The 24,152-nt window shown below is 54.1% G+C and overlaps 10 protein-coding genes and 1 non-coding gene across 11 annotated transcripts; 5 read left to right on the top strand and 6 right to left on the bottom strand.

Moving 5' to 3' along the window:
• Positions 1-558: 558 nt before the first annotated feature.
• On the bottom strand, positions 559-2,468 carry P170DRAFT_437975 (glycoside hydrolase family 47 protein). Its single transcript, XM_024849485.1, has 3 exons — positions 1,001-2,468; positions 769-943; positions 559-721 (listed from the first exon to the last, which is right to left on the bottom strand). Exons 1-3 carry the CDS (start codon positions 2,270-2,272, stop codon positions 642-644), a joined length of 1,527 nt encoding a protein of 508 aa, XP_024703603.1. The 5' UTR covers positions 2,273-2,468; the 3' UTR covers positions 559-641.
• A 943-nt stretch (positions 2,469-3,411) lies between these two features.
• On the top strand, positions 3,412-6,493 carry P170DRAFT_465700 (histidine biosynthesis protein HIS4). Its single transcript, XM_024852342.1, has 3 exons — positions 3,412-4,519; positions 4,580-6,139; positions 6,192-6,493. The coding sequence occupies exons 1-3, from the start codon at positions 3,670-3,672 to the stop codon at positions 6,383-6,385; spliced, it is 2,604 nt and encodes an 867-aa protein (XP_024703602.1). The 5' UTR covers positions 3,412-3,669; the 3' UTR covers positions 6,386-6,493.
• Positions 6,488-7,717, bottom strand: P170DRAFT_386673 (rRNA-processing protein UTP11). Its single transcript, XM_024845779.1, has 2 exons — positions 7,486-7,717; positions 6,488-7,412 (listed from the first exon to the last, which is right to left on the bottom strand). Exons 1-2 carry the CDS (start codon positions 7,579-7,581, stop codon positions 6,636-6,638), a joined length of 873 nt encoding a protein of 290 aa, XP_024703601.1. The 5' UTR covers positions 7,582-7,717; the 3' UTR covers positions 6,488-6,635.
• Positions 7,718-7,837: 120 nt separating this feature from the next.
• On the top strand, positions 7,838-8,965 carry P170DRAFT_510932 (uncharacterized protein). Its single transcript, XM_024854829.1, has 2 exons — positions 7,838-8,319; positions 8,443-8,965. The coding sequence occupies exons 1-2, from the start codon at positions 8,172-8,174 to the stop codon at positions 8,694-8,696; spliced, it is 402 nt and encodes a 133-aa protein (XP_024703600.1). The 5' UTR covers positions 7,838-8,171; the 3' UTR covers positions 8,697-8,965.
• Positions 8,966-9,343: 378 nt separating this feature from the next.
• P170DRAFT_333022 (putative transcription initiation factor TFIID, 31kD subunit) lies at positions 9,344-10,027 on the bottom strand (the record flags this gene model as incomplete). The annotated part of the gene is made up of 1 exon (XM_024843373.1): positions 9,344-10,027. A coding segment is annotated over one exon (684 nt), but the record flags the coding sequence as incomplete, so codon positions are not given.
• Positions 10,028-10,428: 401 nt separating this feature from the next.
• On the bottom strand, positions 10,429-13,575 carry P170DRAFT_437970 (putative lipin Smp2). The gene is made up of 5 exons (XM_024849484.1): positions 13,116-13,575; positions 12,982-13,052; positions 12,619-12,916; positions 11,672-12,560; positions 10,429-11,618 (listed from the first exon to the last, which is right to left on the bottom strand). Exons 1-5 carry the CDS (start codon positions 13,222-13,224, stop codon positions 10,700-10,702), a joined length of 2,286 nt encoding a protein of 761 aa, XP_024703598.1. The 5' UTR covers positions 13,225-13,575; the 3' UTR covers positions 10,429-10,699.
• An 11-nt stretch (positions 13,576-13,586) lies between these two features.
• P170DRAFT_465695 (Fibronectin type III domain protein) lies at positions 13,587-17,445 on the top strand. Its single transcript, XM_024852341.1, has 3 exons — positions 13,587-13,941; positions 13,998-14,191; positions 14,286-17,445. The coding sequence occupies exons 1-3, from the start codon at positions 13,826-13,828 to the stop codon at positions 17,252-17,254; spliced, it is 3,279 nt and encodes a 1,092-aa protein (XP_024703597.1). The 5' UTR covers positions 13,587-13,825; the 3' UTR covers positions 17,255-17,445.
• A 166-nt stretch (positions 17,446-17,611) lies between these two features.
• P170DRAFT_465694 (tRNA guanylyltransferase) lies at positions 17,612-19,144 on the top strand (the record flags this gene model as incomplete). Its single annotated transcript, XM_024852340.1, has 8 exons — positions 17,612-17,659; positions 17,731-17,820; positions 17,934-18,065; positions 18,168-18,212; positions 18,313-18,488; positions 18,567-18,655; positions 18,765-18,869; positions 18,932-19,144. Exons 1-8 carry the CDS (start codon positions 17,646-17,648, stop codon positions 19,142-19,144), a joined length of 864 nt encoding a protein of 287 aa, XP_024703596.1. The 5' UTR covers positions 17,612-17,645.
• A 52-nt stretch (positions 19,145-19,196) lies between these two features.
• P170DRAFT_510927 (uncharacterized protein) lies at positions 19,197-20,594 on the bottom strand. Its single transcript, XM_024854828.1, has 2 exons — positions 19,889-20,594; positions 19,197-19,769 (listed from the first exon to the last, which is right to left on the bottom strand). Exons 1-2 carry the CDS (start codon positions 20,180-20,182, stop codon positions 19,368-19,370), a joined length of 696 nt encoding a protein of 231 aa, XP_024703595.1. The 5' UTR covers positions 20,183-20,594; the 3' UTR covers positions 19,197-19,367.
• Positions 20,595-20,732: 138 nt separating this feature from the next.
• P170DRAFT_t134 lies at positions 20,733-20,838 on the top strand. The gene has a single exon. It is a non-coding gene; the product is annotated as a tRNA-Val (tRNA).
• Positions 20,839-21,058: 220 nt separating this feature from the next.
• P170DRAFT_437967 (WD repeat protein) lies at positions 21,059-23,400 on the bottom strand. Its single transcript, XM_024849483.1, has 6 exons — positions 22,645-23,400; positions 22,294-22,393; positions 22,034-22,100; positions 21,561-21,898; positions 21,342-21,468; positions 21,059-21,285 (listed from the first exon to the last, which is right to left on the bottom strand). Exons 1-6 carry the CDS (start codon positions 22,949-22,951, stop codon positions 21,136-21,138), a joined length of 1,089 nt encoding a protein of 362 aa, XP_024703594.1. The 5' UTR covers positions 22,952-23,400; the 3' UTR covers positions 21,059-21,135.
• Between the last annotated feature and the right edge of the window lie 752 nt (positions 23,401-24,152).

Here is a 24,152-nt window from a genome sequence, read left to right as displayed (position 1 = left end):
AGCGGAGGGCAGACAGGTTCTATAGATGGTTGACTTACTCAATAATACAATATATGGATGCTGGTATTAGGTCGAGATTTGGTCTCCATCTGCTATTGTGTTACTTATTTATTCTCATCATCTATCACCTACTTTGGCAAAGGGTGGAATACGTGCTAACTACCCCCTACCAAGGCACAGGGATTTATCCGTATCAGGCATCTAGACAAGTGGATAAGAAATGAGGAACTTGTTTCCACGTAGAGATTCTTGAAGGTAGAGTTGATTTATTGCGACTAGGCTGACGTTGAGGGTACTCCATTTGATAGGAGACTAACGGCAAGCAACTACTAGCCAAGCTTTCTATATATTGACGTCTGTCTACTCTCCGAGAAACAAGGAAAGACCCTCGCCAGCACATGACTTGACAATAAGAATATAAATACTCTACTATGCGTGCAATAACTACGCAAGACATGTCCTTGTATTTGTATTAACGATGATTGTAGAATTGCTTGTCAGTAGACTGCCAAGTACAACCGTGTTCGGCATCTATACAACTCTAGCATGCGAATGCTGCCAGCACTCCCTGGATTAGCAATAGTCCATATCAATAACTTATACTCGGTTTAGTATGTACGGGAGCTGCATCGTCTAAGCGTCTATGCAACCTGAACCGGGTGGGCCTCGGTGTTGTAGACAAATTTGTTGCCCTGGCCCTTCTGGACTTGCCACGCCTCATCTGTCACGGAGTCAGAGATTATCTTGTGTTGTGCAAGAACAACTTACCGTCCGAATGAGCCAAATAGACGTATTTCAGCACCTCCGCGAAGATGAAACTCTCCTGGTTGTCATCCTTACCGCCGCCATTCTCGGCGTTGACGTTCTTCAGGCCAGCGAAGCCGGAGTCGGTGCGACAGTACTTGTTGACTGCCACGAAGGCGTTCCACACCCATTCGCGATACTGCAATCAATTAGTCCACGTCTTTTCTGGTGTCCGACAAGCCACGTTGGGTCCTACCTTCTCCTCGCCTGTCACGCGCCAGGCATAGTAGAAACTTTCAATCACCTCCGGTCGCAGGATGTAGACACTGCTGCCGATGTAGAAGCCCGCGCGCTCGTACAACGCCTTCTGGCTGTCAGGCACGTTGTTGGGGTTCCAGCTGAACGTCTCGGGTCCGATTCCGGTGAGGGTCTCGTTGTAGGTGGTGTGGCATCCGTTGACCAGGTCCAGGCCGAATTTGATGAAATCGTCGCGGTCCAGCACGGTGCCTCCCAGCAGGAAGCTTCCTCCGTCAAAGCAGGTCAGGTGCTGCGAGCTCAGACCCAGGTTGCCGTTGTTGTACGACGCCAAAAAGGTCAGGTCGGGGCGGGGTTCCGGGTGTGACGCGAGATGCTTAATGCTGGACTCGGCGGCGGCCACCCAGCGCTCCTTATACTTTCCGAACCGCTTGGGGTCGTACACATACATCTTAATCAGATACTCGTAGAACGAGTCGGCGCCACCGTTCCAGCTGACCTGGGCGTCGGAGAATTTTCCAGTCCTGATATCAATGTGACTGCCGACCAATCCGGGGAACGGCTCGGCCTCCTGGGGCTGGGGATCCAAGAGGTACGACTGCGCTTTCTGGCTGAGTTTGGCATACTCGGTGTTGCCGGTGAGATCCGACAGGCGCGTCCATTCCAGGACCAAGGTTCCGGTAACGGCCAATCCATTGGTCGTGGCGTGGTCATTGTCGTGCGAGGTGATGTTGACGTTGTTGTAGGGAACGCCCGACGGGGTGTCGAAGGCGAATTTCAGGATGTCGGCGAGATTCTTGGACTGGGTCAGAAGCGTCTCCACCTTGCTCTTGTCCTTGATCAGATCCGACGCAGGGCCCTTCAGCAGGTCGTACCCGGAGATCATGCCTCCCAGGTAGCGAATGGTGGTCTCGAACAGACTGACCATGCTGGTGGTCTTGGAGTAGTCGACTTTAGCGACGTGGTCGAGAATCTGGTCGACGATGGTCGCATTGCCCATGATGATGGCGGTGGAGAGAGCATCGACGGCGGACGCACCCCAGCCATTGCGGGAATTGCCAAATCCGTTGGAGATGGGGTGCAACTCATCATTGGGGAAGGCGTGTTTGTAGTAGCCCTCCCAGGCGTGCACGAAAGCCTCCTTGATGGTGTCCGCACGCGACTGGGATTTCTCGGGCTTCAGGAGGGGCTGCTCATGGTTGTGTTGCGGATAGGCGAGGGAAGGAGTGACGAAAGCCAAGGCCGTCAGGGGAAGGAGAGACGGCAAATGCATGGTCGAGGAAGAACGAGTGACACTCGACCGGGGCAGACAACGAGAGAGCGTGTATACTCGGGGTTAAGTGCTTCGAGAAAGCACCGGGACAGCCAGGGGGATATTATTCTGTACTATCAGTGGGTCGTATTAATAAAAACAAAACAATCCAAAGGAGCGACAGCCCGACGGAGCAGATGGATGCATATAAATAAGGAGGGACGAAGAGGGGGGGGACGATCAGGGACTAAGAAGGACACTAAGGAGCGAACTAAAGTCCAGGGAGAAGATGTCGCGTGGGGAAGGAAATCCAGCGAGCGGCGCCGTGTTAAATGCTGCCGGCCTGGGTGCCTTAGTCACGCTGCCGAGGGATGCAGGGGAACGCAAGGAGGCATTCCGCGTTCATTCGTCCCATTTGTGCTCCAAGCGAAAGTCAATCCTCGATCTGCACGCAGATTTAGAATTGTCACGGCCAGGCTGGATCTATCGCCAGATCCGTGATCCCAATGGAGCCCGGATAGACCCACCGACTAGTGACGATGGACCACATTCGGCAGTCGAGGAGTCTAGCTGCTTTTCTTTTCTGCTTTTCCGGCTTTCTTGTTTGCTTTTTCTGAAGAGTCCAAGCCCGAAGGAGCCCGTGGGTTGTGACTGGTGCATCTTGTCTAGTCCTAGAATTGAGCAGCATTGACACTAATATCCACACATCATCCGACCATCCGCCTGACTGCCTGAGCCTCGGCGGCCGGATGGGGCAATCTCCATGTCTCTCGGAGCTTCGATTGATGAGTTGCAGGTTTTGGCGTCATTGGCAGATCTTGGCCAGCGCTCAGGTGGTCTGAGAGCTGTTGCTGGAGAATACCAAAAGGTATACTCCGGAGTCGTCAGGATCTGTAAGGCTGTGACAGTCATTCACGGCGGGTACTGAGTACCTCTCCTTGCCTGCTGTCCTGCCGGCTCTGGAAGTACCCGGTACTTAGAGACGATCTTCGCATAATTGTGCATATTTCCCGCTGAATCAGCAATGCGGACCAATCAGCGGCCATGGCTCTGCTGTCATCCTCACGATCATTGGCAGCCTCAGCCCCTCAGTCTCATCCTTCTCGCAACAATAGGATTTGGGGAAAGATAGAGATAGACCAATCTAATAGGCAGTGTATCACTCTTCCAGTTCATCCACAGACACCAATCCATGATGCCTGTTATTCCGATGCCGCAAGCAGCGAGCCACGGCACCAACCACGTGCCTCCGTGCGGGGCAGCAAGAATTTCCCGATGATTCACACTTCGCTTCCCCTCAACGCCTGCTTTGCTCCTCCTTCTGGGGATCTTTGTTTTTTCTTCTCTCTTGTCTGTCTTCCAATCAGCCGAGATTGGTTCCTAACCCTCCCCAACCATCCTCATCCCCCCTTGTCATCATGGCCACGCCCCTCCTGGTCTCGTTCGACCCCTCCAGCCCCTCCGATGCCGGCCTCGCTCTCGATCAGATCGCCTACTTCGGTCGCGTCTTGATCAAGGTCTCCAGTCTCGCTCAGGCCGAGCAATTCCTGCGCGCCAACTTCCGTCTCCTCGATGTGTACGTCGATGCGACCGCCATTGCCTCCTCCGGTGACCTCGTTGACGTCCTGAACGCCGGTGCCGCCAAGATCTTCATCACCCTCGAGCAATTGACCGCCCTCTCGCAAGAACAAACCGTCCCCTCGTCACGCGTTGTCGTATACGGCTCATCCGATATCCAAATAGATGCCTTCCAATCATGGGTGGCCGAGAATGCCGAGCGCAAGGAAGCCGGTCTAGCCACCGAGTCGGCCGCCGTCAAGGCCCTCGCTGACAAGCTGGGAATGAACCTCGAGGCTCAGAACCTCTACCGGACGTACTCCGGTTCGGTCTCGGAAGAGACCCTGAAGGATACCCTGACCCAGGGTGCCGTCAACGTTGTGTCTGCCGATGCCTTGACTTTCGACCGCAACCAGGCCGATGGCAAGATTGTGGCCGCTTCTCTCATCGCGGCGCGTGCGGTGGCCGACCAGAGCAATGGTCTTTATGCCACCACGGTGACCGACGAGCGTGGCACCTGCTTGGGTCTGGTTTGGAGCAGTGACGAGAGTATCTCCGAGGCCCTGCGCACCGGCACCGGTGTCTATCAGAGCCGAAAGCGGGGTCTGTGGTACAAGGGTCAGTCGAGCGGAGATGTGCAGGAGCTGCTCCGGGTGGGTTTCGATTGCGACAGCGACTGCTTGGTGTTCACCGTTAAGCAGATCGGTCGGGGTAAGTAGCCTTCGTGGAACAGATCAAACCATAACATAGCTAATGCATATGCTCGATTAGGTTTCTGCCATCTGGGAACCGCCAGCTGCTTCGGCCCGTACAACGGTCTCTCGCGCCTGCAGAAGACTCTGCAAGAACGCAAGGCAGATGCACCTGCGGGCTCCTATACTGCCCGACTTTTCAACGAGCCCAAGCTCACCCAAGCCAAGATCATGGAGGAAGCCGACGAGCTGTGCCGCGCCAACACCAAGGAAGAAATTGCCTTCGAAGCTGCCGATCTTCTCTACTTTGCTCTGACGCGCTGCGTTGCTGCCGGTGTCAGCTTGGAGGATGTCGAGAGAAACCTCGACCTCAAGAGCCTCAAGGTGAAGAGAAGAAAGGGAGATGCTAAGGGACCCTGGGCGGAGAAGGCTGGCGTTGCCCCGGCTGCCCCGGCTGCCCCGGCCCCAGAGAGCCAGCAGCCTCCCGCAAAGACGGAGGAAAGTCGAATTGAAATGACGCGGGTTGTGACCGCCTCGACGTCGGTTGAAGTGGTCCAGGACCACCTCAAGCGGCCGTCCCAGAAGTCCAACGATGCCATCGTTGGTCTGGTTCGCCCCATCATCCAAGATGTCCGCGAGAACGGCGACGCCGGTGTGTTGAAGTACACCCACAAGTTCGAGAAGGCGACTTCTCTGACCTCCCCGGTCATCCACGCTCCTTACCCCGCCGAATTGATGAAGCTGTCTCCGGAAACCCAGGACGCTATTGATGTTAGCATTTCCAACATTGCTAAGTTCCACGGAGCTCAGAAGAGCAGCAACGACGCTCTCCATATGGAGACCATGCCTGGCGTTGTCTGCTCTCGCTTCTCGCGACCCATCGAGCGGGTCGGTCTTTACGTCCCCGGTGGTACTGCCGTGCTGCCTTCGACCGCGATGATGCTGGGTGTCCCCGCCATGGTGGCCGGCTGCAAGAAGATCGTCCTTGCCTCGCCGCCCCGTGCCGACGGCAGCATCTCCCCCGAGATCGTGTACGTGGCGCACAAGGTGGGAGCCGAGAGCATCGTGCTAGCGGGTGGTGCCCAGGCCGTGGCCGCCATGGCTTACGGTACCGAAAGCATCAGCAAGGTGGACAAGATCCTGGGTCCTGGCAACCAGTTCGTAACGGCCGCCAAGATGCTGGTGTCCAACGATACCTCGGCCGGTGTCAGCATCGACATGCCGGCCGGTCCCAGTGAGGTTCTGGTGGTGGCCGACGAGCAGGCCAACCCGGCATTCGTGGCCTCGGATCTCCTGAGTCAGGCCGAGCACGGTGTCGACTCGCAGGTCATTCTCATCGCCATCAACCTCAACGAGCAGCAGCTCCAGGCCATCGAAGACGAGGTCGACAAGCAGGCTCGGGCCCTGCCTCGTATGGATATCGTCAAGGGATCTCTGGAGCACTCGGTTACGTTTGTGGTCCGTGATCTCAACGAAGCGATGGCTCTCAGCAATGACTACGCTCCTGAGCATCTGATCTTGCAGATTCAAAACGCCGAGGCCGCGGTGGAGCAGGTGCAGAACGCGGGCAGTGTCTTCATCGGCCAGTGGACCCCCGAGAGTGTGGGCGATTACTCGGCTGGTGTGAACCACTCTTTGCGTAAGTTTATCATTGACAGAAAGTGAGAAACGGAATGGCTAACTTCTGATAGCAACCTACGGCTACGCTAAGCAATACTCCGGAGTGAACCTGGGATCATTCCTGAAGCACATCACCAGCTCCAACCTGACGGCAGACGGCCTGCTGGGACTGTCTCGCACCGTCGAGCAATTGGCCGGTGTGGAAGGACTGGAGGCGCACAAGCGGGCTGTCAGCATCCGCGTGGCGCACATGAAGCAGCAGTAATTTCCGATTTGTATATGCGAGCATGTTTTTAATATGACGACCTAGATGGATATATGGGTTCTTTCCGAGAGTTTACGACTGATAGATGAGTAGCAATCAAAAGTCCAGTTTGATTCTTTCATAGCGGTGGTATCCTCTGTAAACCTCTATACAAGCACACAAATCCTAGATGCAACTTTTCCCGGCCATATTAAACGAAATAAACAAGTGATATAGAAAAAAACCATCATGAATCGTAGCGATCCCGAGATCACCTCTTGCGCTCCCGGATCTTCCACTTGATGCCATCCTTATTCGTGCCTCCCACCGAGTTGTCCATGCGAGCCCGCTGCCAATCCAGCTCGTTCGACGCCGCCGTGATATCGGCATACTGCTTCTGCAGCGCGTTCAGCTTGTTCTGGCGCGCCTCGGCCGCTCGCTTTTTCGTCTTGCGCATGCGCCTCGCCTCCACGAGAGCTTGACGTTCCGCCTCGAGTTCTTTCCGCGACTTCTTCTGCTGGCGTTTCTGCAGCTGTCCAAACGAATCATCCTCCTCGTCGTCCTCATCGTCATCATCATCCTCTTCATCCCTCAACTTCCGACTCTGCAACGACCTCTGCTCCATCTGATCATCCGCAAACACCATCTTTCTCGGCTTGCGAGTATCCTCCTCATCCCCAAAATCAAACCCAAACTCGTCGTCGTCGTCCTCCTCCTCCCTCTCCGCGTCCTTCCCCTTCTCCCCAAATATCTCCTGCAGTCCATCCTGCAACCGCACCTCCTGCTCCAGCTTCTCCATCTGCCGACGCACCCGCTCCCCCACCGTCCGTAGGTATCCCGCATCCTGCGTCTTCAGCAATTTCACCGCATCGTGGCTCAGGCCCGCGGCCGACGCGCGGTTCGAGGCGCCGTGTTTTCCCGCCTTCGAGGACCCCGAGGACATCATGCCGAAGGCGAATTCATCGGGGTTGCGGTCGCGGACCTTCTCTTCGAGGCGCTTCAATTTGGCTTTTTTGGCGTTGTAGTCGCGCGCGCGGAGCGAGTAGTCCTATATTTCGAACAGTTTGTTAGTGTGCTGTACTATGAGGCAGAATGGGGAGGGAAGGGAGAGGGAAACGTACCTTGTGCTTTTCTAGGATACCCCATTTCTCACGGCCTTGGATTTGACCTCGCTCGCGGTGCTGGCGCCGTTGGACGGCGTTGCGCATGGACGACATTTTGCCGGTGGTTTCCCTTTTGTGGGATCTAGCTGGCGATGGAAATATTCAAATATGAAGAAGCGAGATTCGACTGTCCAGCAAACCCCAGGAATAAAAGAGAGAAGCTGCGTGGATAGAAAGCCCGACGTTGAAAAAGTCAAGTGTAAAGCAAAGCAACTCGGCGGAGAAAAAAAAAGTTCGGAGGCGGAAGCAGTCCCGTGCCAACCAGCCAGACTTGCCCATCCGGCGGAGGCGGAGAACTTCACTGCTGTCACTCCTCCCAGCAACTGCCCTCCCCAATTGCTCCGCTTCGGCCTTTCGGTGAGCGTCGAGAGTGTGTCCGTGTCTGACCGTTTGGAAACTGTTCGCCGGGGTCTGAATTGCCGTCTCTGCTGCGTCTCGTGGGCGATTGATTGATCGATTGATTCATTGCTTGGTTGGTTGATCTCCACCGTGCGATTGATCATCCCCTCGACTCGCCCTCTTGTCTTCGGCATATACGCTTCTACGAAGGACCTCTATACTACCTAAGCTACCTATACATATACCGATACCGATACTCTCGCCTCGAATCCTCAACCTCTCCTCCAACCTCTCAATCCGACAAAATGTCCACCCCATCACCACCAACAGAACCGCAACCGCCCAAAAAATACAACCTCCGCAACCCCCTCCCCCTCTCCGCCGCCCAAGAAGCAGAAGTCAAGCAAATATACTACAAGCGCGTGCGGGCCCTCTGTGCGCCTGAAATCAAAGGTCCGCCTCGGGTCCTCCCCTCCCTCCTCCAATTCCCTACCCCCCACCCAACCATTGTTATCATATGATGCCCTACCTCCAACCAGCCCAACAGAACCAGCTAACAGCGGAATCAACATCTAGCCTTCGCCGAATGCGCCGTCAACCGCACGGTAACGGCCACGTGGGTATGTCGGACGCAACGACTCGCGATGAACTCGTGCATGGTGGCGCACGCGAAACCGGAAGAGGAGGATCGCGCGCGCGAGGAGTGGTTTGCGACGCATGGGGAGCGGAAAAAGGCCAAGGAGGAGGAGCTCGCTGGCGTCGAGAAGCGGAGAGAGGTCGTCATTAAGATGATGAGGGAGGATGAGGAGAGGAAGAGGAGGGGGAATTGACCTTCTTCCCCCTTCTGTTTCTCTTTCTTCTCGAGATTGGGGGGGTGTGAGTGTTTGATAGGGTTACTTGCTGCTTAGACGGAGAGAGGACGTGACCTACGCCCGGAGATGTATATTGGGCATGGCGTTTTTGTTTTGCTGCTTCTTGAAGCTTTTGCTTAGCATGGGATTTTCTTTCCGTTTTTTCGGGTCTGTCCTGTTTAGTTGATGGACCTTGTTGTATGTATGTCTGCATGGTGGAACTTGTATTGTACAGTAGATCATCTCACTCTTCTTTTCTTTTTTCTTTTTCTGTCTCTGATAGTTCATTGGTCAGGATTATCAGGTAGTAGCAAGATAGTATTTCATTTCCGATTTGATGCGCCCAAACTCCCATTTCGCCGGTGAAAGTACATAAAAAAAATCCAGATAGATGCATATAAGATCCCGGCTCAAACATCCGTCATAGTCTTATCCTCGCCATCATCTCCCTCCCCCATCGCCGTATCCTCCCCAAACACATCCTCCATCTTCCCATCCTCCCCTCCATCCTCATCCTCCTCACCCTCTCCCTCCTCCGTCCCCTTCACCCCATCCCCAGCTCCCCCACCACCAGCACCACCAACCTCCATCTCCTCTTCCTCCTCCCCCTCACTCTCCCACTCATCCTTCATATTCCACCCGGTCCCGGTTAAACAAAACCTCTCCGGCGGCAGCCTCATCCCGCCCATCAAAACACTCTGATTCGCCGCGGGCTTATTCGCCTGCTGCCCGGCATCGAACCCACGCGTCGCCCCCGGCAAGGTAACCCGATTTCTCTCCGCCGCGACATCCAGCAGAAACTCCTTCGGCAGGCCCGTCTGGAACTGGTAGTGCAGTCTGGAGGCGATGCTCAGCCGCAGCGCAGGGAGCGAGACGCCGTTGACGTCGGCGCCTTTCGCGGCGGCGCCGGCCCCCGAGGCGTCCACGGCGCCCACGTAGCCTTCTGTCGCGAGGTGCACCGCGTCGTGGAACACGCTGGAGGTGTAGCGGTATGCGAAGTCGAGGAGCTGGAGGGGCACGCGCTCCTGGTACGAGGTTACGCCGAGAGAGGCGAGAACCATGTGGATGAGGCGGACATCGCGGGGGCGGCGTGATTTGCCGGAGTCTTTGAGGGATGTCGAGGGGATTTGGGTCGGTTGGGAGGGTTGGGCGGGGAGGGTGGTTGATGTGGTTGTTGGGTGCGTGGGTGCGCCGTTGGTTGTGGGTGGTTGTTGGGGTTGTTGTTGGGATGTGTGCGCGGAGGAGGGTTCGGCGGGGGGTGTGAGTGGTTGGGTGGATGGTGCGCCGGTCGGCTGGGTTGGTGAAGCCATTGTGAGAGAAATGTTCTCGTGTCAGGTCAGCTATGCTGATATGAGGTGGATGCGGTATACGCGGTGGTGATGGTGAAGACCGTTGCGAGGGATGACGGGGGACGCTCCGGAGGTGGCGACGAAGAGTCTTATTGGAACATGGTCAGGTAGAGCTGGATGACTGAGAGTAGATCGAGAAATGCGACTGGGGATTGCGGTGGAGCGACAGTCAATCAATGGAGAGAGAATGAATTGAATGGGAATGAATGGATGAAGTCGATGGAGCGGCTTTCTTCCGGAGGCGCTAACCCTTTTAGGCATCTGCTCGGTCTATGCATTCGCCCTTTGAATGGCTTATTGAAGATTATTGAGCCATACGAACAATGGAACAATAGAATAATAGAATAATATAATAATATAATAGTCAATTCACTGAGATCAATCCAATAGCTCTTGTGTAATGATATATGCCGATGTCTACCAGTCTATCCCAACTGTGCTGTGACAACGTCTTGACTGTACAACTCATCCCCGAAAGGAAATCAAACAAGCTATGCATGCAACCATTCTAAACGCCGAGAATGCATAAACGAGAACCCCTTGAAGTCGCGAATGCAAATGACATCCGCCAGGCAAAGCATTGAAATCGTGGGTATTTATATCAGCAGCAAATCATCTATACCGGCAACACGTTCAAGAGTCTCCAGGCTCCGGAGACTGTCGCGTCTTCTTTGGTGGCGAGCGTGGAGCTTCGGCAAATTGTACCGTCTCGCCAGGCTCCCCTGTTTCCTCTTCCTCTTCGTCTTCGCCTTCATCGATGCTTTGTCCGTCGGCGAGACTAGACGGGTCAATGGAAACCTGCGAGATATAGCTGGCTCCGAGCTCCTCCTCCGCCGTTTCTTCGTCGACATCACTGCCCTCGTCATCGCTCAATTCGCCGTCATAGTCATCATCAACATCCTCGTCCTCATCATCTGGCTGGTCGTCATCTTCGTCTTCATCCTCGCTATCCGTGCTAGAGAAATCATCAAGATCTGGTGGAGGGTCCCGCCAATAGGTGAAGTCCGTGTACTCCTCACCACCGGCTTGGACCAGCAAGCTGGTAGGCGGGAAAAAGTGGTCCAGAAGTTCGCCCATAGACACGTAGCTGCTCTTGTATTTGTTCAGACTGAGAAGGTCCAGGGACACCTCGGCGTTGGAGTTGATCGTGAAGATCCGACTGGACGGGATATTGACCGACCGATAGCTGAGCGCATCGGTCAGGCGATTACCAAACCCGGCATAGAATGGGTTCTCCTTTCCGTTGAACAGGCCCAAAATGTCGCGCAGGCAGGCCATTTTGAACACCTCCGGTTTCCTCAGGTATATCTCTCGTCGGAGGGCCGCCATCGTGCGGTCAGGACTCATGATCGTGGGACCCTTCGGCAGTCGATAGCCATCCTGGTTTACCCCGTATATGTAAGCCCTGGTGGTGTCTGCCTGACCGACGGACCGGCTGGTCAGGTACATGATGTTGTAGCCGTTGTTCACGATGTCCGTGTACAGCTTGGCCACTCCAGCATGTGTCCAGTCACGGCCAATCATGTTGAGCACATGACCAAGCGCGTCAGATCTGCATTTGCATTAGCACCAGAAACAGGTCATAAGTGTCCAGGAGCAGCTCACTTAGTAATGGTCCCGTCGATATCCGAGATCACGATGGGGGTATTGCCATTCCACAAGTACATTGTAGCTGTGCAGGTCGCCTTGTTAACGCTGAACGACATGTCGTTGGCGCCGGGCTTCAGGTTTAGCGCCTTCAGTTGATCGCTTGTCAGACGCAAGGTTTTGGCATAGTTGCGGGTGGTTTCTCCCGGGGTAGGGGACTGCGGAGGGGTGGGGAATCCCGGCTGAACATCGGATTGAGTGCGATAATGCCGCGTAGCCATCGGAGTTCCCTGAAGAGACCGGTCGCTGTCACTATGATACCCAGGGTCCGAGATGGCATTTTCACTCATAGCAGAGCTCGGTCTCATCGAGTTGAACGTGGCTCGCCGATCGGCAGCGTCTTTCGCCTCTCCGCTGCTGTAGATCCACAGATTGCCGTGCTCATCAGCTCCGATCAAGGCGCCAATGTCATAATTTCCTTCCAGTTCCTCGGCCAGGATCTTTCGTGCAAGAACTTCCGCCCGCAATGCATCTTCCTCGTTGCTTTTGTACCCAGTCATGTCGAGCATCAGATCGCCCGTATCAGTAACATGGGATGGAATATTAGAGGCAGTCAATTTCTTGGAAAGAGACTCGGCGCGCGAAACAGCCTCTCCGGGCGACACCGGTGGGGGGCTACGAGAACGCCGACCCTCGCTCGAGTCGTCGGCGGGAGGTGTCGAACTGCTTTCTCGCTCGCCATAAACTTGGTCAACGACACTTGGACCGCCTGGATTCTCGGTTTTTCCTAGAAGAATTTTGGCCGCATCGACACCATCCAGGTTCTCCGGTTCATCGCCAAATGAGCCATGTCGGGACCTGCCCAGATGGGAATCATCTGGCGATCGCGACAGCGGGGTAAGTGTACCTAGATGAGACGTAAATATATTTTCGAAAGAGAGAAGAAAAGAATCGAGGAGTCGTACCTAGATCGCTGGACGCCCGCGTGACCCTTGACATTATCGGCAGTGTCGAAGACCCTTTCGAGTCTTGGTTGACACCCATCGTCGACGATCGTTCGAGATCCAGGTACTCGGGTTCTTGTAGAGAGGTCGGAAGATTCTCTTCGCTGCGCATCTTGGGGCTGGCGGACGGCGACACCAACGGTGACGTCTGCAAGGAGGCGGGGATCTCATCCGTTGTCTCGAAGATGAAGAATGCCTCCCCACCTTCGCCCAGCTTCATCGAGTAGTCTTGCTTGGCTCCATTGACTTTGAACTCGACCTTGAGACTTGAAGTCAGACACTTGTATTGATCCGGGAACCGATCGTGCAGACGGGCTTTTGTACCTTCTTTTCATACGGGCGGAGCAAGGAGAACTTGCCGAAGCGAACATGGAACGGCGAGCAGGCGAGGGTTCCTGCATTCGAGCACTAGTCAGCCACCACGATCCCCTCAGGATAATGGACACAGATTCAAATACCATCTTCCTGTTCGATCACGATTACATCGATGGCTCCGCTCAAAGTGGCTGGATTGATCGAGTTCCAGGTCTTCGAGACGGAGCCGCTGATACTTCGCACGTACTGCATCCCGCGGATAGCACGAGGCCGAGATAGGCCGATGGAGGGATGGAGGAAGGACGAAATGCAGGGGAAAGATCCACGGGGGGAATAAAATAAGGAACTAAAGTATAAAGTGGGAGGACAAGAAGTCGGACGATGGCAAGTTGCCGCCTACATACGGCCCATGTGACAGAGCCCGATGCGAGACATGCCCAGAAACGAATGGAGACAATGCGCCGACAAAGAATGGGCGCTGACCGGGCGGAGGGACAGCACGAGACCAAGCGAGTGGACGCAAGGGATGCAACGGAATGAGCAGCAAGCGATAGAAATAGAAATCGACGTGTCGAGAGGCAGACGTAAAGTCCAGAGAAAAAGGGTGAAGATGGTTGGGAGTCCTCAACGGTCTCCCGGCCCAACTCAAACAGTTGGACTCGGCCAATCATCCAATGCCTTTGCGTCCTCGGCTTCCGGAGAGCGCTAGTCCCCATCGGGCCACTCTGCAGCTGACGCAGCCCTGAGTCATCAGTCACCTGACGCCCCACCGGCGAACTTCCGCGGGCTGAAAGTTGGAGATGCGAAGGGCTTCTCTCTCGCTCGTTGTCGGGTTTGGGTTGCCAACGCTGGGATGTATGAGCCGTTGTATCTTTCCTTTGACCCCTACCCCAGTGTGGTCCCCCGTGTGAGGGTACGAGGCGTCATGGCTCTCTTCCTCGCCGTCACCATCCTTTGGGCTCTGATCTGGTGAGTTTTCTCCCCTCCTCGCTGTCCGCTCTCGGCCTAATGCCATGGCCTTCTAGGCTGCTATACCGTGCATGGCAGGTCTGCCAGACCTCCAACGATGTTCTCGTCGAAAAGCTGGGCTTGGATATCCCTCCGCCGCCAGAGGTTACGTTGGAGGAGATCACTGCCCGTGAGATTCGCATCGCTTGGAAACAGCCCGAGTTCCATAATTCGATTCACAAGCATATCATCCAGGTGAACGGCACAAAAGGTAGGCAAATACATGTTTCTGGTGCTATTCTATTCGGTTTCTCTCATTTGATTTTTTTTTTCACCCTCGATCTGGAGTTTAACCGTCATCTTAGTGGGCGAGTCGAAACGAGCCGAAACCGCAGTCGAAATTCTAGATTTGGTCCCTGGCAACATTTACCACATCTGCGTCCTCTCCGTCAGTGCAGCCAACTTCCAAACGCCCAGTGCTATCATCCATGTCCGAACGAAATCTCTTCCTCTGTCCCAGGCGCAGCAGAACGCCCCCGTCGGTGGTCCCTCCATTCGGGCGTCGATTCCGCGCTCGACTGCCGGCCTTGCAGCCCCTTCGGCCCCCATTATGTCTCGCGAGCACAGCGGCGGTCAGATCCAATCCAAACGGTCGTCGGCTGGTCGAAAGCAGTCCCCCGCCGCCAGCGGAGCGGAGGCTTCTCACAGTCAGTTGGAGGAGCTGCAGAAGAATATACCCGGCAATGATCGTGACGAAACCCTGGAGAAACTCGCCGACAGACTGAAATCATTGCAACAAGAAAACGAGAACGTCGAAAAGCAGACCACCGATGAAGATGAGGAACATGTTGCGCTACTGAAAGAACTCGAAAAACAGCGTGATGATCTACGGAAACGGGTCAAGGAGAAGGACGAGGCTAGTGGAGATCTCAAGAAGCATGTGTACAAGCTTGAAAGCGTCAATCGCACCGTGCAGAGCGAGAAGGCTAAGCGCCAGCGTCTCCTCCAGCAGAAGGAGTCCGAGCGTAAAAAGCGCAAGGATGACATCGTGCGATGGCAGGAACGGATGGCGCGGATGACATCCGATGCCGAGGGTGCGAAGGAGGAGAAGGAACGCATAGAAGCAGATGGCAAGGCTCGTGCCGATGAGGTGCGGGAGAAAATCGCCCAGCAACAGGCCGAGATGAAGGTGGTCGACGATGAGATCCAGGACAAGGGTGGCCGCGTCAAGAAATTGGAGGAGGAAAGAAAGGATCACCAAGCACCCGACAGCGAAGATGGCAGGGAGCTGGACCGAATCGACAACGACCGGGCTCGCCAGTGGGAGATCAAGCTGAGCAATCTCCATGCACGATACGCTACGCTTGTAGGCCTTCATGCGCAGGCGCAGCAGCAGTATCAAGAAGCGCAAGAGCGTTTCAAGTGGTTGACCTCCCAGCGACCCGGAAGCACGGCGCCGTTCTCTCTGCCTTCTCTGGATCTCGACCTGTCTAACAACGCCACCATCCGTCCTCGTCGTCACCGCAGTTCGCTTGCCAGCAACGTTTCATCTCCCATGAACTTCTCTGCTCTAGAACCGTCGTTTCCAGGTGGCATCAATTACAATCCGCCCTCCACAAACTCGCCCACGTTTGGCCCGACTCCTGCTTTCTTCAATATCAACAACGGAATGACTCTACCCGGCCTTTCGGGCCAACCGGACCCGCTTCGTTTGGAGTCGGACATCTCTTTCAGCAATCCGCAAATGAGCCCACGCGCCGACGCATTGCTACCGTCGGATCTTCTCGGGGATGAAGAGTCTCCAGAGCTCCCACGGCCAATAGTGCGCCCTCGATTCCCGGATCTTGAACCGTCAGGTACCCAGCTCGAGAACTTCCCCCACGGCCCACCATCACCGGACTCGTCCGGAAGTCAACCCGGCAGTATCTTTGCCAGTCCGCATGAAAGCCAGAATCAAGATACCGAGTCTCAGCCCGGGCATTTGGGAGATGCAGAGGAGGCGCCGAAGAGCGCAACCCGGAGACTATCGGGTCTCTTCAATTTCCACCGGCCTCGAGGGAAAACCCTGGCAGATGAGCCGCCTCTGCTGGGTTCGTTGAAACCGGGACAGAGCCAGTCCTTCCCACGGAACCTTGATGAGATGGACCCGATTGGAGCGAGGCGTCGTCGGTTGAGTTACACCGGCAACTGGGCCAACCCAATCTCGTTACTCCCCAGGAGCAATACCACCGGAGTGACGAACGACAGTTCCTCGGATCATCTGCCATCTCGACGGGCCGCTTTTTCGAGCATCTTCTCTCCCAGCCGATTCGGATTCGGCAGCGGCAGCAATTTGGGCAAATCCGGCGAATCGTCGGACCTGAATACCGGGTACAACCAATTCAGCCCTAGACATGACCCGATCGATCCGTCCTCGATCCTGGGGACTGTTCGGCGCGGCTCATTGTCGCCGCGGCCATCGTCGACATTTTCATTCGACAACCAGCTGCCGCATCCTTCCACAGACAATCGGCACTTCGGCTGGCCCTCGACCGAAAAGTCGGACCACCGAAGTCTGCTGGGCTTTGACTGGACTTCCCCGTCGACTTGGTCGCGCGTGCATTCGCGTCGGCCATCCACGCAATACGGCTCTTCCGGCCACCTCCCCCTCGGACTCACGGGGGAGCCTGATTTTCCACAAGACTCCTTCGAGAGACAGGGTCGGCCCCTTCAAGCCCCAATCGGTACACGCCCCTCATCTTCCCATCGACCCGTTACTCCGAAACTAAATCCAGCGGCCCCTTCTTTCAAGACCATTTTTACCGGGAAACGCTCCGATAAGGATAAGGAGAAAGAGAGGGCTAAGGACAGGGACCCCGACGCTTCGTTTGAGTTTTTGATGGACGACGGCTCACCCTCCGAGTCTCGCGCCTCTCGGGACTCGCGATCCTTGTCAATCCTCACCGGAGACTCGCACGAGTCGTTGGAGCGCATGCCGTCTGCAGCTTCCGCGGATACCAACAGTCCGAAAGAATCCTTCATCCGGAAAATCACGCGCAAAGGTAGTTCGGGGAAATTCAGTTCGTGGAAGGACCGCTCGGGACTGTTCTTCAAGAAGGGCGATTCGTCCCAGGGCGACATTGAAGAGGACGGGAACGGCGAGTCCCAGCTTGCCAAAAGTATGGACAGTACCGTCTCCAGCGCTCCATCAGCGGACAGGTCGACGCGAAGTAGCCTGGGTTTCTTCAGTCGAAAGTCAAGGAAATCCGACAAGGCCGCCAGCGAGACGAGCGAACGACCGAGCGAACGCAGCGAAATCGGCGATGACGAAATTCCGGAGGAAACCACTTCATAATACACCTTCATTGGCAATTTTCATATTTTATAGCGTCTGTCATAGATAGATCCACCCTCATTTCTGTCTTTCCTTGGATTGGTTTATATTTTCATGGCGTTGAACATCACATGGTTAGATTCCAGGATAGCAGATATTTTCTTTGAAGTAATTCATCAGGCCAGCTCAGTCTTACGGCCGAATATTGAATCATCATTCTTTCTGAACTGTAGTTGAGAAGTATATTTTGCTGTTCAAACGTATCGAAGTGTGATAAATGTCTGATGTCCGCAGTCGGTTAGGCCGTTCCGCACAACTCTAGATTTCTTCCAGAACGAATCGCTCTTCTCCGCTCTCCTCTCGGCACTCACCAGCGCCGCGTAAAGTACAGTAGGATATAATATAATCCAATATGGCAAACTCAAAGTATACATCTTTCCTATGCCCCTCTCCTTCTCGACTAATTCCGCGGGTTGATGGCTAACACCCGGTCTTAGATATGAGTATGTGAAAGCATTCGAGCAGCCCGACGTCCTGCTCCCCAATACTTGGATCGTCGTGCGAATCGATGGCAGGGGCTTTCACAAGTCAGTCGCCCTTAATTTTCCAGTTCATTTTCATTTCAAATCCTCTGGGGAATTTTCCCTTGCCAAATTGTCCTCGCCATCCTCGGATCAGCAAGATGCTAACCGGCCATCAGACTCACCGATCGCTATAACTTCACTAAGCCTAATGATCGCCGCGCCCTGGACCTTATGAATGCCGCCGCCGTCGAAGTCATGAAGGATCTTCCTGACCTGTGTATTGCGTATGGCGTTAGCGATGAATACAGGTCAGTTGTCCTGTCCTGCTCTTCCTCGGCATGATATTCATCCTCATGTCATATCTACCACCCCGGCGTATTCAGGACATAATATATACTAACCCTCCCTAGCTTCGTCTTCCATCCAAGCTGCCAGCTCTTTGAGCGACGGAACGGGTAATACATCCCATCCCCTCCATCGTGTACCCTTACCCCTAGGGGGTCTTTACATGACATGGCGCAACTAATAGATTCCAATGCTAACTGACCTCTCCAGCAAACTCGTAACAACAATCGTCTCAACATTCACAGCCCACTACGTGTATCTCTGGAACTCTTATTTCCCTGATTCGCCGCTCCAATCGCCCCATCTGCCGTCGTTTGATGGCCGTGCGGTCGTGTATCCGTCGACCCAGAATCTAAGAGATTATATGAGTTGGAGACAGGTTGATTGTAAGTTTTCCTTTTCTGTTAGGCCTGTCCCTGCGCTTGGGTCTGGGGTTGGATGGGGAGGGAGCTAACAGGGAGCAGGTCATATCAATAATCTTTATAATACGACGTTCTGGATGATGGTGCTGAAGGGAGGAATGAGTAATACAGATGCGGAGCAGGAGTTGAAGGTGAGTTGCGCTGCTTTTCTTTGCATGCATTGTGCTGCGTGGTGTTCTGCTTCCTAGCTCGCTGGATGGCAGGCACTACCTACCTACTGCTAATACTAACGGGAAATAGGGTACTGTATCAGCAGACAAGAATGAGATCCTGTTCAAACGGTTCGGAATCAACTATAACAACGAAGAGGAGATCTATAAAAAAGGCAGCGTGGTCTATCGTCAAGTATGTCGTGCATGCATATATGCATTCATTCTATATCCACCCTCGACTAACCCAAGCCACAGTATCAACTAGAGGACGTCAAATCGAAAACGACAGTCCAGGAAGAGCCGGCGTTGCAGGAAGGCCAAGTCTCGAAGACGCAGCAGGAGAAACTGCGTAAACTGCGCCGAAAGGCCCAGGTGGTTGTTGACCATGTCGACATCATCAAGGATGAATTCTGGGAGCGGAGACCGTGGATTCTGTCGGGGAAGCCGGGAAAGCTGCCTGCTGAGTAGAGTTGAGGTTTTATGAATGATTTACGTTGGGGCTGAAATGCCCGATTATGATCTTATGATCTATACTTGATTGATATACATTGCTTTTGTCTACTCAACCACCGTAAGCCGTGCCAAATGGGTATCTAAAATCTATCTATCAACGGCCAAACCGCTATGAAATGTACACACGGCAACAAATACTCAAAACGTCGATCGCTAGTCATCAGCAGATAGGCTGTGTTCAATCCTGCGTCGATTTCGACTTCGACTTCGATTTCGACTTGGACTTGGACTTGGGTTTCTCATCAGATGAAGACGCCGCCTTCTTGCTTTCCTTCTCAGCCTTCTTCGCCTTTTTCTCCTGCTTCTTCTGCTCCTTCAAGGCAGCCTCGTCGCGGCCACTCGACTCAGCAGAATCCAACTCCATCGACACCGGCGTAGGATAGTCATCCTCCGGCTTATGGTCCTTCTTCTGACGCTTCAGCTCCCTCCGCGCCGCGCGCTCCGCCCTCCTCTTCTCCTTCTCTTCTTTCTTCACCTTCTTCTCTTCCCTCCGCACCTGTCTCGCAGCCCTTCTCCCCTCCTTCTCAGCCTTCCTCTGCTTCTTCTCCTCTTTCCTTGCCTTCTTCACCTCCCGCGACTCCTTCCCCCCTTCAACACCCTCATCCCCCAACTTCCTCTTCTCCCCCTTCCCCTTCCCCCCTCCTCCTTCTCCTTCCCCCCAACTCCCCCAATCGTCCCCGGCACCGTCTCCCCCCTCACAAAAAACCGATAAAGCTCACTCGTCAGCGCATTCGCACGACTGAACCCCGCGCCAGCGGTGGCCGGCGCATCGCCGCCGACGCCCTTCAGCGCGTCCTCGAACCCGCGCAACCACCACTGATTCGTCGGGTCCTTGGTCGTCTTCTTGCCGACGCCCTCGTTGCCCTGGCGCCGCGCGACGAGCAGGGGCTTCGTCAGACCCAGCCCCCCGTGCGTGCCGGGGCGGCGGTTCGGGTTCAGTGGATTCCCGGGTCCGGACCAGCCGTGGCGGAGGAGGTAGGCTTGCGGGTCCATTTTCTTTGGTCTGCGGTTTGGTGGGTGCTGGGGTTGGGGTTGGGTGTGTCGTGTTGGCGCTGGAGGATGAGTGGGTGGTAGGAACTCTGGGTAGGGTAGGTGACTAGTACTCGGTCCTTTTGTGAGACAGTGAGGGGTTGATTGGGTTTCCACTTCGGAGGGAGGAATTGGCTAAGAGGGCTGTGGATGCGCGCGGTAGGGGTTGATAGGGATGCTGCGTGTGATGGGATTTTTGCGGCGGCTCGCTGGATGGATGGATGGATGGATGGTTTTCAATAGCGCTCGTCCTTCGGCGTCAAATGAAAAAAGGCAGAAAGTGAGGCAATCTAAGCGCTCATGCCTGACGCCCTGAGCAATATATATAAAAATAAAAAGGGGAAAATGAAACCCCAGTCGCGAACCCGGAAGAATCAAGAAAGAGTGAGGTGAAAAAAAAAAAAAGTTGGAGAAGGGAAATCATGTTCCCGCGGAGATAAGAAAAGATTTTCTACTCCTTCTTTTCCCCGCATGGAAAACATAGGGCAATGATTGAAGTAGCATTACATCAACCGGTCGCGTGGTCTAATGGTTATGATATCTCGTTCACATCAAAGTGAGCGTCTCCTGGTTCTCCAGCAGTTCCGAGATGGTTCCCGGTTCGATCCCGGGCGCGACCAATCTTTTTGCAATCTTTTTGTTTTTTGTTACACGCACAGTAATTGTAGCTAAGCTACTTTTTAAATTTTTTCTTTCTTTGTACTTACTATATATAAGATATATATTATATCCCCTAGCTTTTTGGGTTTTCCATCTGATGTTTCTTTGTCTACTTCTTTTTGGATGTCCTAACCGTGTCCTGCAAGGTGGGTGGATTCCAGGTGTGATATATATCTAGTGTTCTAGTCTCCGATAGCCGTAGAAACATGAGTTTATACCACGAACTTCCTAGAAATAACCTAACACTACCATCTAATCTAATACGGATTGAACCGTCCCTTGTCCTTCCCCTTCTTTCCTCTAGGCCGTGACGCCTTGGCCGAAGCATCCCCTGCGTCCATTCCCTCGGCTTCCGGCTTCCAGGCGCGCACCACTCCATCTTCCCCGCAGGTGAATACCGATTGGGACTGGAAAACATTAGCTACTCCAGCCGGCTGAAGCGACTTGGAAAACGAAAACACACCTGTTCATCCACATACACAGAACGGACAATCTCCTCGCCGTGACCACCCGGGAGACGCCACAGGTTCTCGCGGTCGAACTGCCACGACGGGTTGGCCGACAGAGGAACCAAGTCCAGGCGTTGTTCGCTGACGTCGCTGGTTAGCACGTCCTGGCAGGCCAAGAGACAGCGAGAAAAGGGGCAGGGATGCTCGTGAAAATGGGGGCTGGCTGAACGCACCTGGTATTGCCAGCAGCGATGTACTGACCCTGGCTGCCAATGCACAGCTGCGCGATATACTCGCAGCCAAGCGGTTCTCTCAAGTTCCCAAACTGCACGGGATCGGGCTCCTGCGCCTGCTCATCCGGGTCCGTGGCCGGGTGGATCGAGAAGACCTCGTCGTGGCTGAGCGCGTAGATCGCCCGCTCGGTAAGAAAGCCGGCGTGGTGCACGGAGCCATGGTTGATGACCTGAACCAGGGCATCGTCCTCATCGGCGATGGTGGTGTTGTAAATGTTCACCAGACCGTCCGTGCTTCCGGACAGCAGGAGATTCTTCTGCGTGGGATGGTATTGAAGCTGCCAATCAATCCCCGGTCGATCCTCGTTAGCTCAGTGAAGTGGCTATGTGTTGTATGCTCATTTGCATCTTTCCTTTTTTTAATCTAGAGCGGGTTGGATGCGGGCTGGAAAGGAGGAGAAAGTACAACGCACCTCAGTTACGTCGTCATTGTGGCTCTCAACATACTGGAGTTGGTACTGTCCGGGTGATCTGACATCCCTGTTGCGTCAGTTAGCAGCTCGCAGAATCGAAAAATTGGTTAAGAAGTCAGGAGTCAGGAGTCAGAAGAGGGGAAGGAAAAAAAAATAAAAAATAAAAAAAGCGAGACGGGTTGATGCCCATCCATGAAATCCTTGCCCGACGAATCGACCAGACCGGCTTCATGAACAGGAAAAAAAAGTCCAGGACGTACCAGAATGCAACGACTGCCTGGGATGAAGCTAGCTCGGTACCAGCAACGAGACTGTTAGTTGCGGCACAGCAGGCGATGGACAAAACCGGGGCTTGGTTTGCTGCGGCAGTCGAAGGTCAGCATGCAATCATCGGATGCCGTGCATTTCAACTAAGAAATTAAACTTCGAGAGTTGGACAACAACTCATCACAAACATGCATGATAGTAGATTCATCCCGGAATTCGACATTGTGGAAATGAGGGGTTGGAGATGGCCACTCCAAATAATCATGATCATCGTCGAAAAAACAGCAGCCAGAAAGGAACAGGAAAAATAAAATAAAAAAAAAGAAAAATAAAATAGCACTTACATGTCTCCATCCCAACCACGGCGGCATTCTTGCCCTGTCGTAAATCCCACAGCTTCACTTTTCCATCTCTGCCCCCCGTGGCTAGTAACTGCTGCTTGTCATCGTAGGACTTCAACGACGTAACTCCCTCGTGGATGTCGGTAGCCACTAGAGACACATGGTTGAGACTAGCAGCGTCGAAGGTGCGGAGAGAGTCATCGGACGAAATGGCGGCAAATAGACCCGGGGATGACGCCTCAAGGGAATAGATGTAACTACCCTCCGCCAGGGAGAGCGAGGACGAGGCCGTAGCTTTTAGCGTATGCATGGCGAACGAGCTAGACTGTGATCGCCTGGCCAGAAACAAAAAGGAAAAATTCCTGCGGTAGACTGAGAACCACTCGTCGATGGGAGGTAGAAGGAACTAGGTCTCAGCCTCAAAGCGATAGAGAACCCCTGCGCCAGACAGTCTAATACGAGATTTTACTTGGTGGAAAACCGCCTCGACAGTTGTTTGTCGTTGTTTCCCACCCGAGGATGATGCAGAGCCGTGGCTTGACGGGGAATTCGATATCAAGCCGAAGGTGGGTGTGCACGGGAAACCTCCGTAGCCTCAAGTATTTTTTTTTCTTTTTGACGTGGCTATTTCCGATGGATATGAACAATCAACGATGGCACGGTGTGATTCCAAGGAATGATAGACAAGCGCTGATCTCGAACCGAGCCGCTCTCTTTTTTTTCTTTTTTGATTTTCCCGGTCTTTCCTTTGAGGGGGAGTTGATACTGGAAGAGATCCGGAGCGGCGGAAGCCAAGAATTTCCTTTTTTTTTTCTTTTTCTTTTTCCTCCCCCCATTTTGAGGCCTTACCGCGGCCTCGCTGCCTGATTCTTGGGACTCGCCAACGGCTACCTCCCCAAGGGTCTTTCGACAACAGCCACAAAATCAATATCAGGCAATACTAGCTGCGACAGCTCAACTCGACCCAAGTTATACATCCGATATTATTATCTTATTATCTAAAATTATTACTGCTCTTCACAGCCGAGCCAATGCAGTCCATCCGTGCCGTTGGCAGGAGTACCCCATCAGATGATCAGGGATGGACATATCCAAGGGTGCGCCCTACGACGATAAGGATGACACGACTCAGCACGAGAATCGAGTCCGATCGATCGTCTGTCTAGACTGTCGAAAGTTGGAACTGCAACCTCCCAAGGCTTTTTTCGCCTTCTGGCCAGGGCTTGCATCCGTGGGTTCCCTCCACGCATCCCCACTTTAGCCTGAGACAGGAGGCCGTTGGAGAAGATCATCGCATGTACCACTGGAGCTGCCCTTGGGCTCCGGAGGCACAACCAGCAGAGGTCTCATGCCGTGCAGATCTGCCTACTCGTGATTGATGAAAGGCTCGCTGCGTACTGCAGGGGTTCGCCGATTACCTGATATCATCGCCCCTATCAATCGCCGAGGACACCCTCGTGATGCGGGGATCGCACAGGATATACCGGGTGCTCGCTGTTAGTTGCCTCGCG

Source organism: Aspergillus steynii (genome assembly GCF_002849105.1).
Source record: "Aspergillus steynii IBT 23096 chromosome Unknown P170scaffold_5, whole genome shotgun sequence".
Lineage (NCBI taxonomy): Eukaryota > Fungi > Ascomycota > Eurotiomycetes > Eurotiales > Aspergillaceae > Aspergillus > Aspergillus steynii.
The sequence above is the reverse complement of the archived record's forward strand: the minus strand, read 5'-3'. Positions and strand labels throughout refer to the sequence as shown.

Bases quoted from the DNA above. Each gene is read 5' to 3' on its own strand.
- P170DRAFT_437975 (XM_024849485.1), bottom strand. From the start codon at position 2,272: ATGCATTTGCCGTCTCTCCTTCCCCTGACGGCCTTGGCTTTCGTCACT. The intron at 944-1,000 runs GTAGGACCCAAC...AATTGATTGCAG, and splicing joins GCGTGACAGGCGAGGAGAAG to TATCGCGAATGGGTGTGGAA. The intron at 722-768 runs GTAAGTTGTTCT...ACTCCGTGACAG, and splicing joins CTATTTGGCTCATTCGGACG to ATGAGGCGTGGCAAGTCCAG.
- P170DRAFT_510932 (XM_024854829.1), top strand. From the start codon at position 8,172: ATGTCCACCCCATCACCACCAACAGAACCGCAACCGCCCAAAAAATAC. The intron at 8,320-8,442 runs GTCCGCCTCGGG...ATCAACATCTAG, and splicing joins CTGTGCGCCTGAAATCAAAG to CCTTCGCCGAATGCGCCGTC.
- P170DRAFT_437967 (XM_024849483.1), bottom strand. From the start codon at position 22,951: ATGCATACGCTAAAAGCTACGGCCTCGTCCTCGCTCTCCCTGGCGGAG. The intron at 22,101-22,293 runs GTACGTCCTGGA...CTGACGCAACAG, and splicing joins CAGGCAGTCGTTGCATTCTG to GGATGTCAGATCACCCGGAC. The intron at 21,469-21,560 runs GTGCGTTCAGCC...CAGCGACGTCAG, and splicing joins ATCGCTGCTGGCAATACCAG to CGAACAACGCCTGGACTTGG.
- P170DRAFT_465700 (XM_024852342.1), top strand. From the start codon at position 3,670: ATGGCCACGCCCCTCCTGGTCTCGTTCGACCCCTCCAGCCCCTCCGAT. The intron at 4,520-4,579 runs GTAAGTAGCCTT...ATGCTCGATTAG, and splicing joins CGTTAAGCAGATCGGTCGGG to GTTTCTGCCATCTGGGAACC. The intron at 6,140-6,191 runs GTAAGTTTATCA...AACTTCTGATAG, and splicing joins TGGTGTGAACCACTCTTTGC to CAACCTACGGCTACGCTAAG.
- P170DRAFT_386673 (XM_024845779.1), bottom strand. From the start codon at position 7,581: ATGTCGTCCATGCGCAACGCCGTCCAACGGCGCCAGCACCGCGAGCGA. The intron at 7,413-7,485 runs GTACGTTTCCCT...TTCGAAATATAG, and splicing joins GTATCCTAGAAAAGCACAAG to GACTACTCGCTCCGCGCGCG.
- P170DRAFT_510927 (XM_024854828.1), bottom strand. From the start codon at position 20,182: ATGGACCCGCAAGCCTACCTCCTCCGCCACGGCTGGTCCGGACCCGGG. The intron at 19,770-19,888 runs GTGAGGGGGGAG...GAAGGGGGGAAG, and splicing joins GTGAGCTTTATCGGTTTTTT to GAGTCGCGGGAGGTGAAGAA.
- P170DRAFT_465695 (XM_024852341.1), top strand. From the start codon at position 13,826: ATGTATGAGCCGTTGTATCTTTCCTTTGACCCCTACCCCAGTGTGGTC. The intron at 13,942-13,997 runs GTGAGTTTTCTC...ATGGCCTTCTAG, and splicing joins ATCCTTTGGGCTCTGATCTG to GCTGCTATACCGTGCATGGC. The intron at 14,192-14,285 runs GTAGGCAAATAC...CCGTCATCTTAG, and splicing joins CCAGGTGAACGGCACAAAAG to TGGGCGAGTCGAAACGAGCC.
- P170DRAFT_437970 (XM_024849484.1), bottom strand. From the start codon at position 13,224: ATGCAGTACGTGCGAAGTATCAGCGGCTCCGTCTCGAAGACCTGGAAC. The intron at 13,053-13,115 runs GTATTTGAATCT...GCTCGAATGCAG, and splicing joins CGTGATCGAACAGGAAGATG to GAACCCTCGCCTGCTCGCCG. The intron at 12,561-12,618 runs GTACGACTCCTC...CGTCTCATCTAG, and splicing joins GCGGGCGTCCAGCGATCTAG to GTACACTTACCCCGCTGTCG.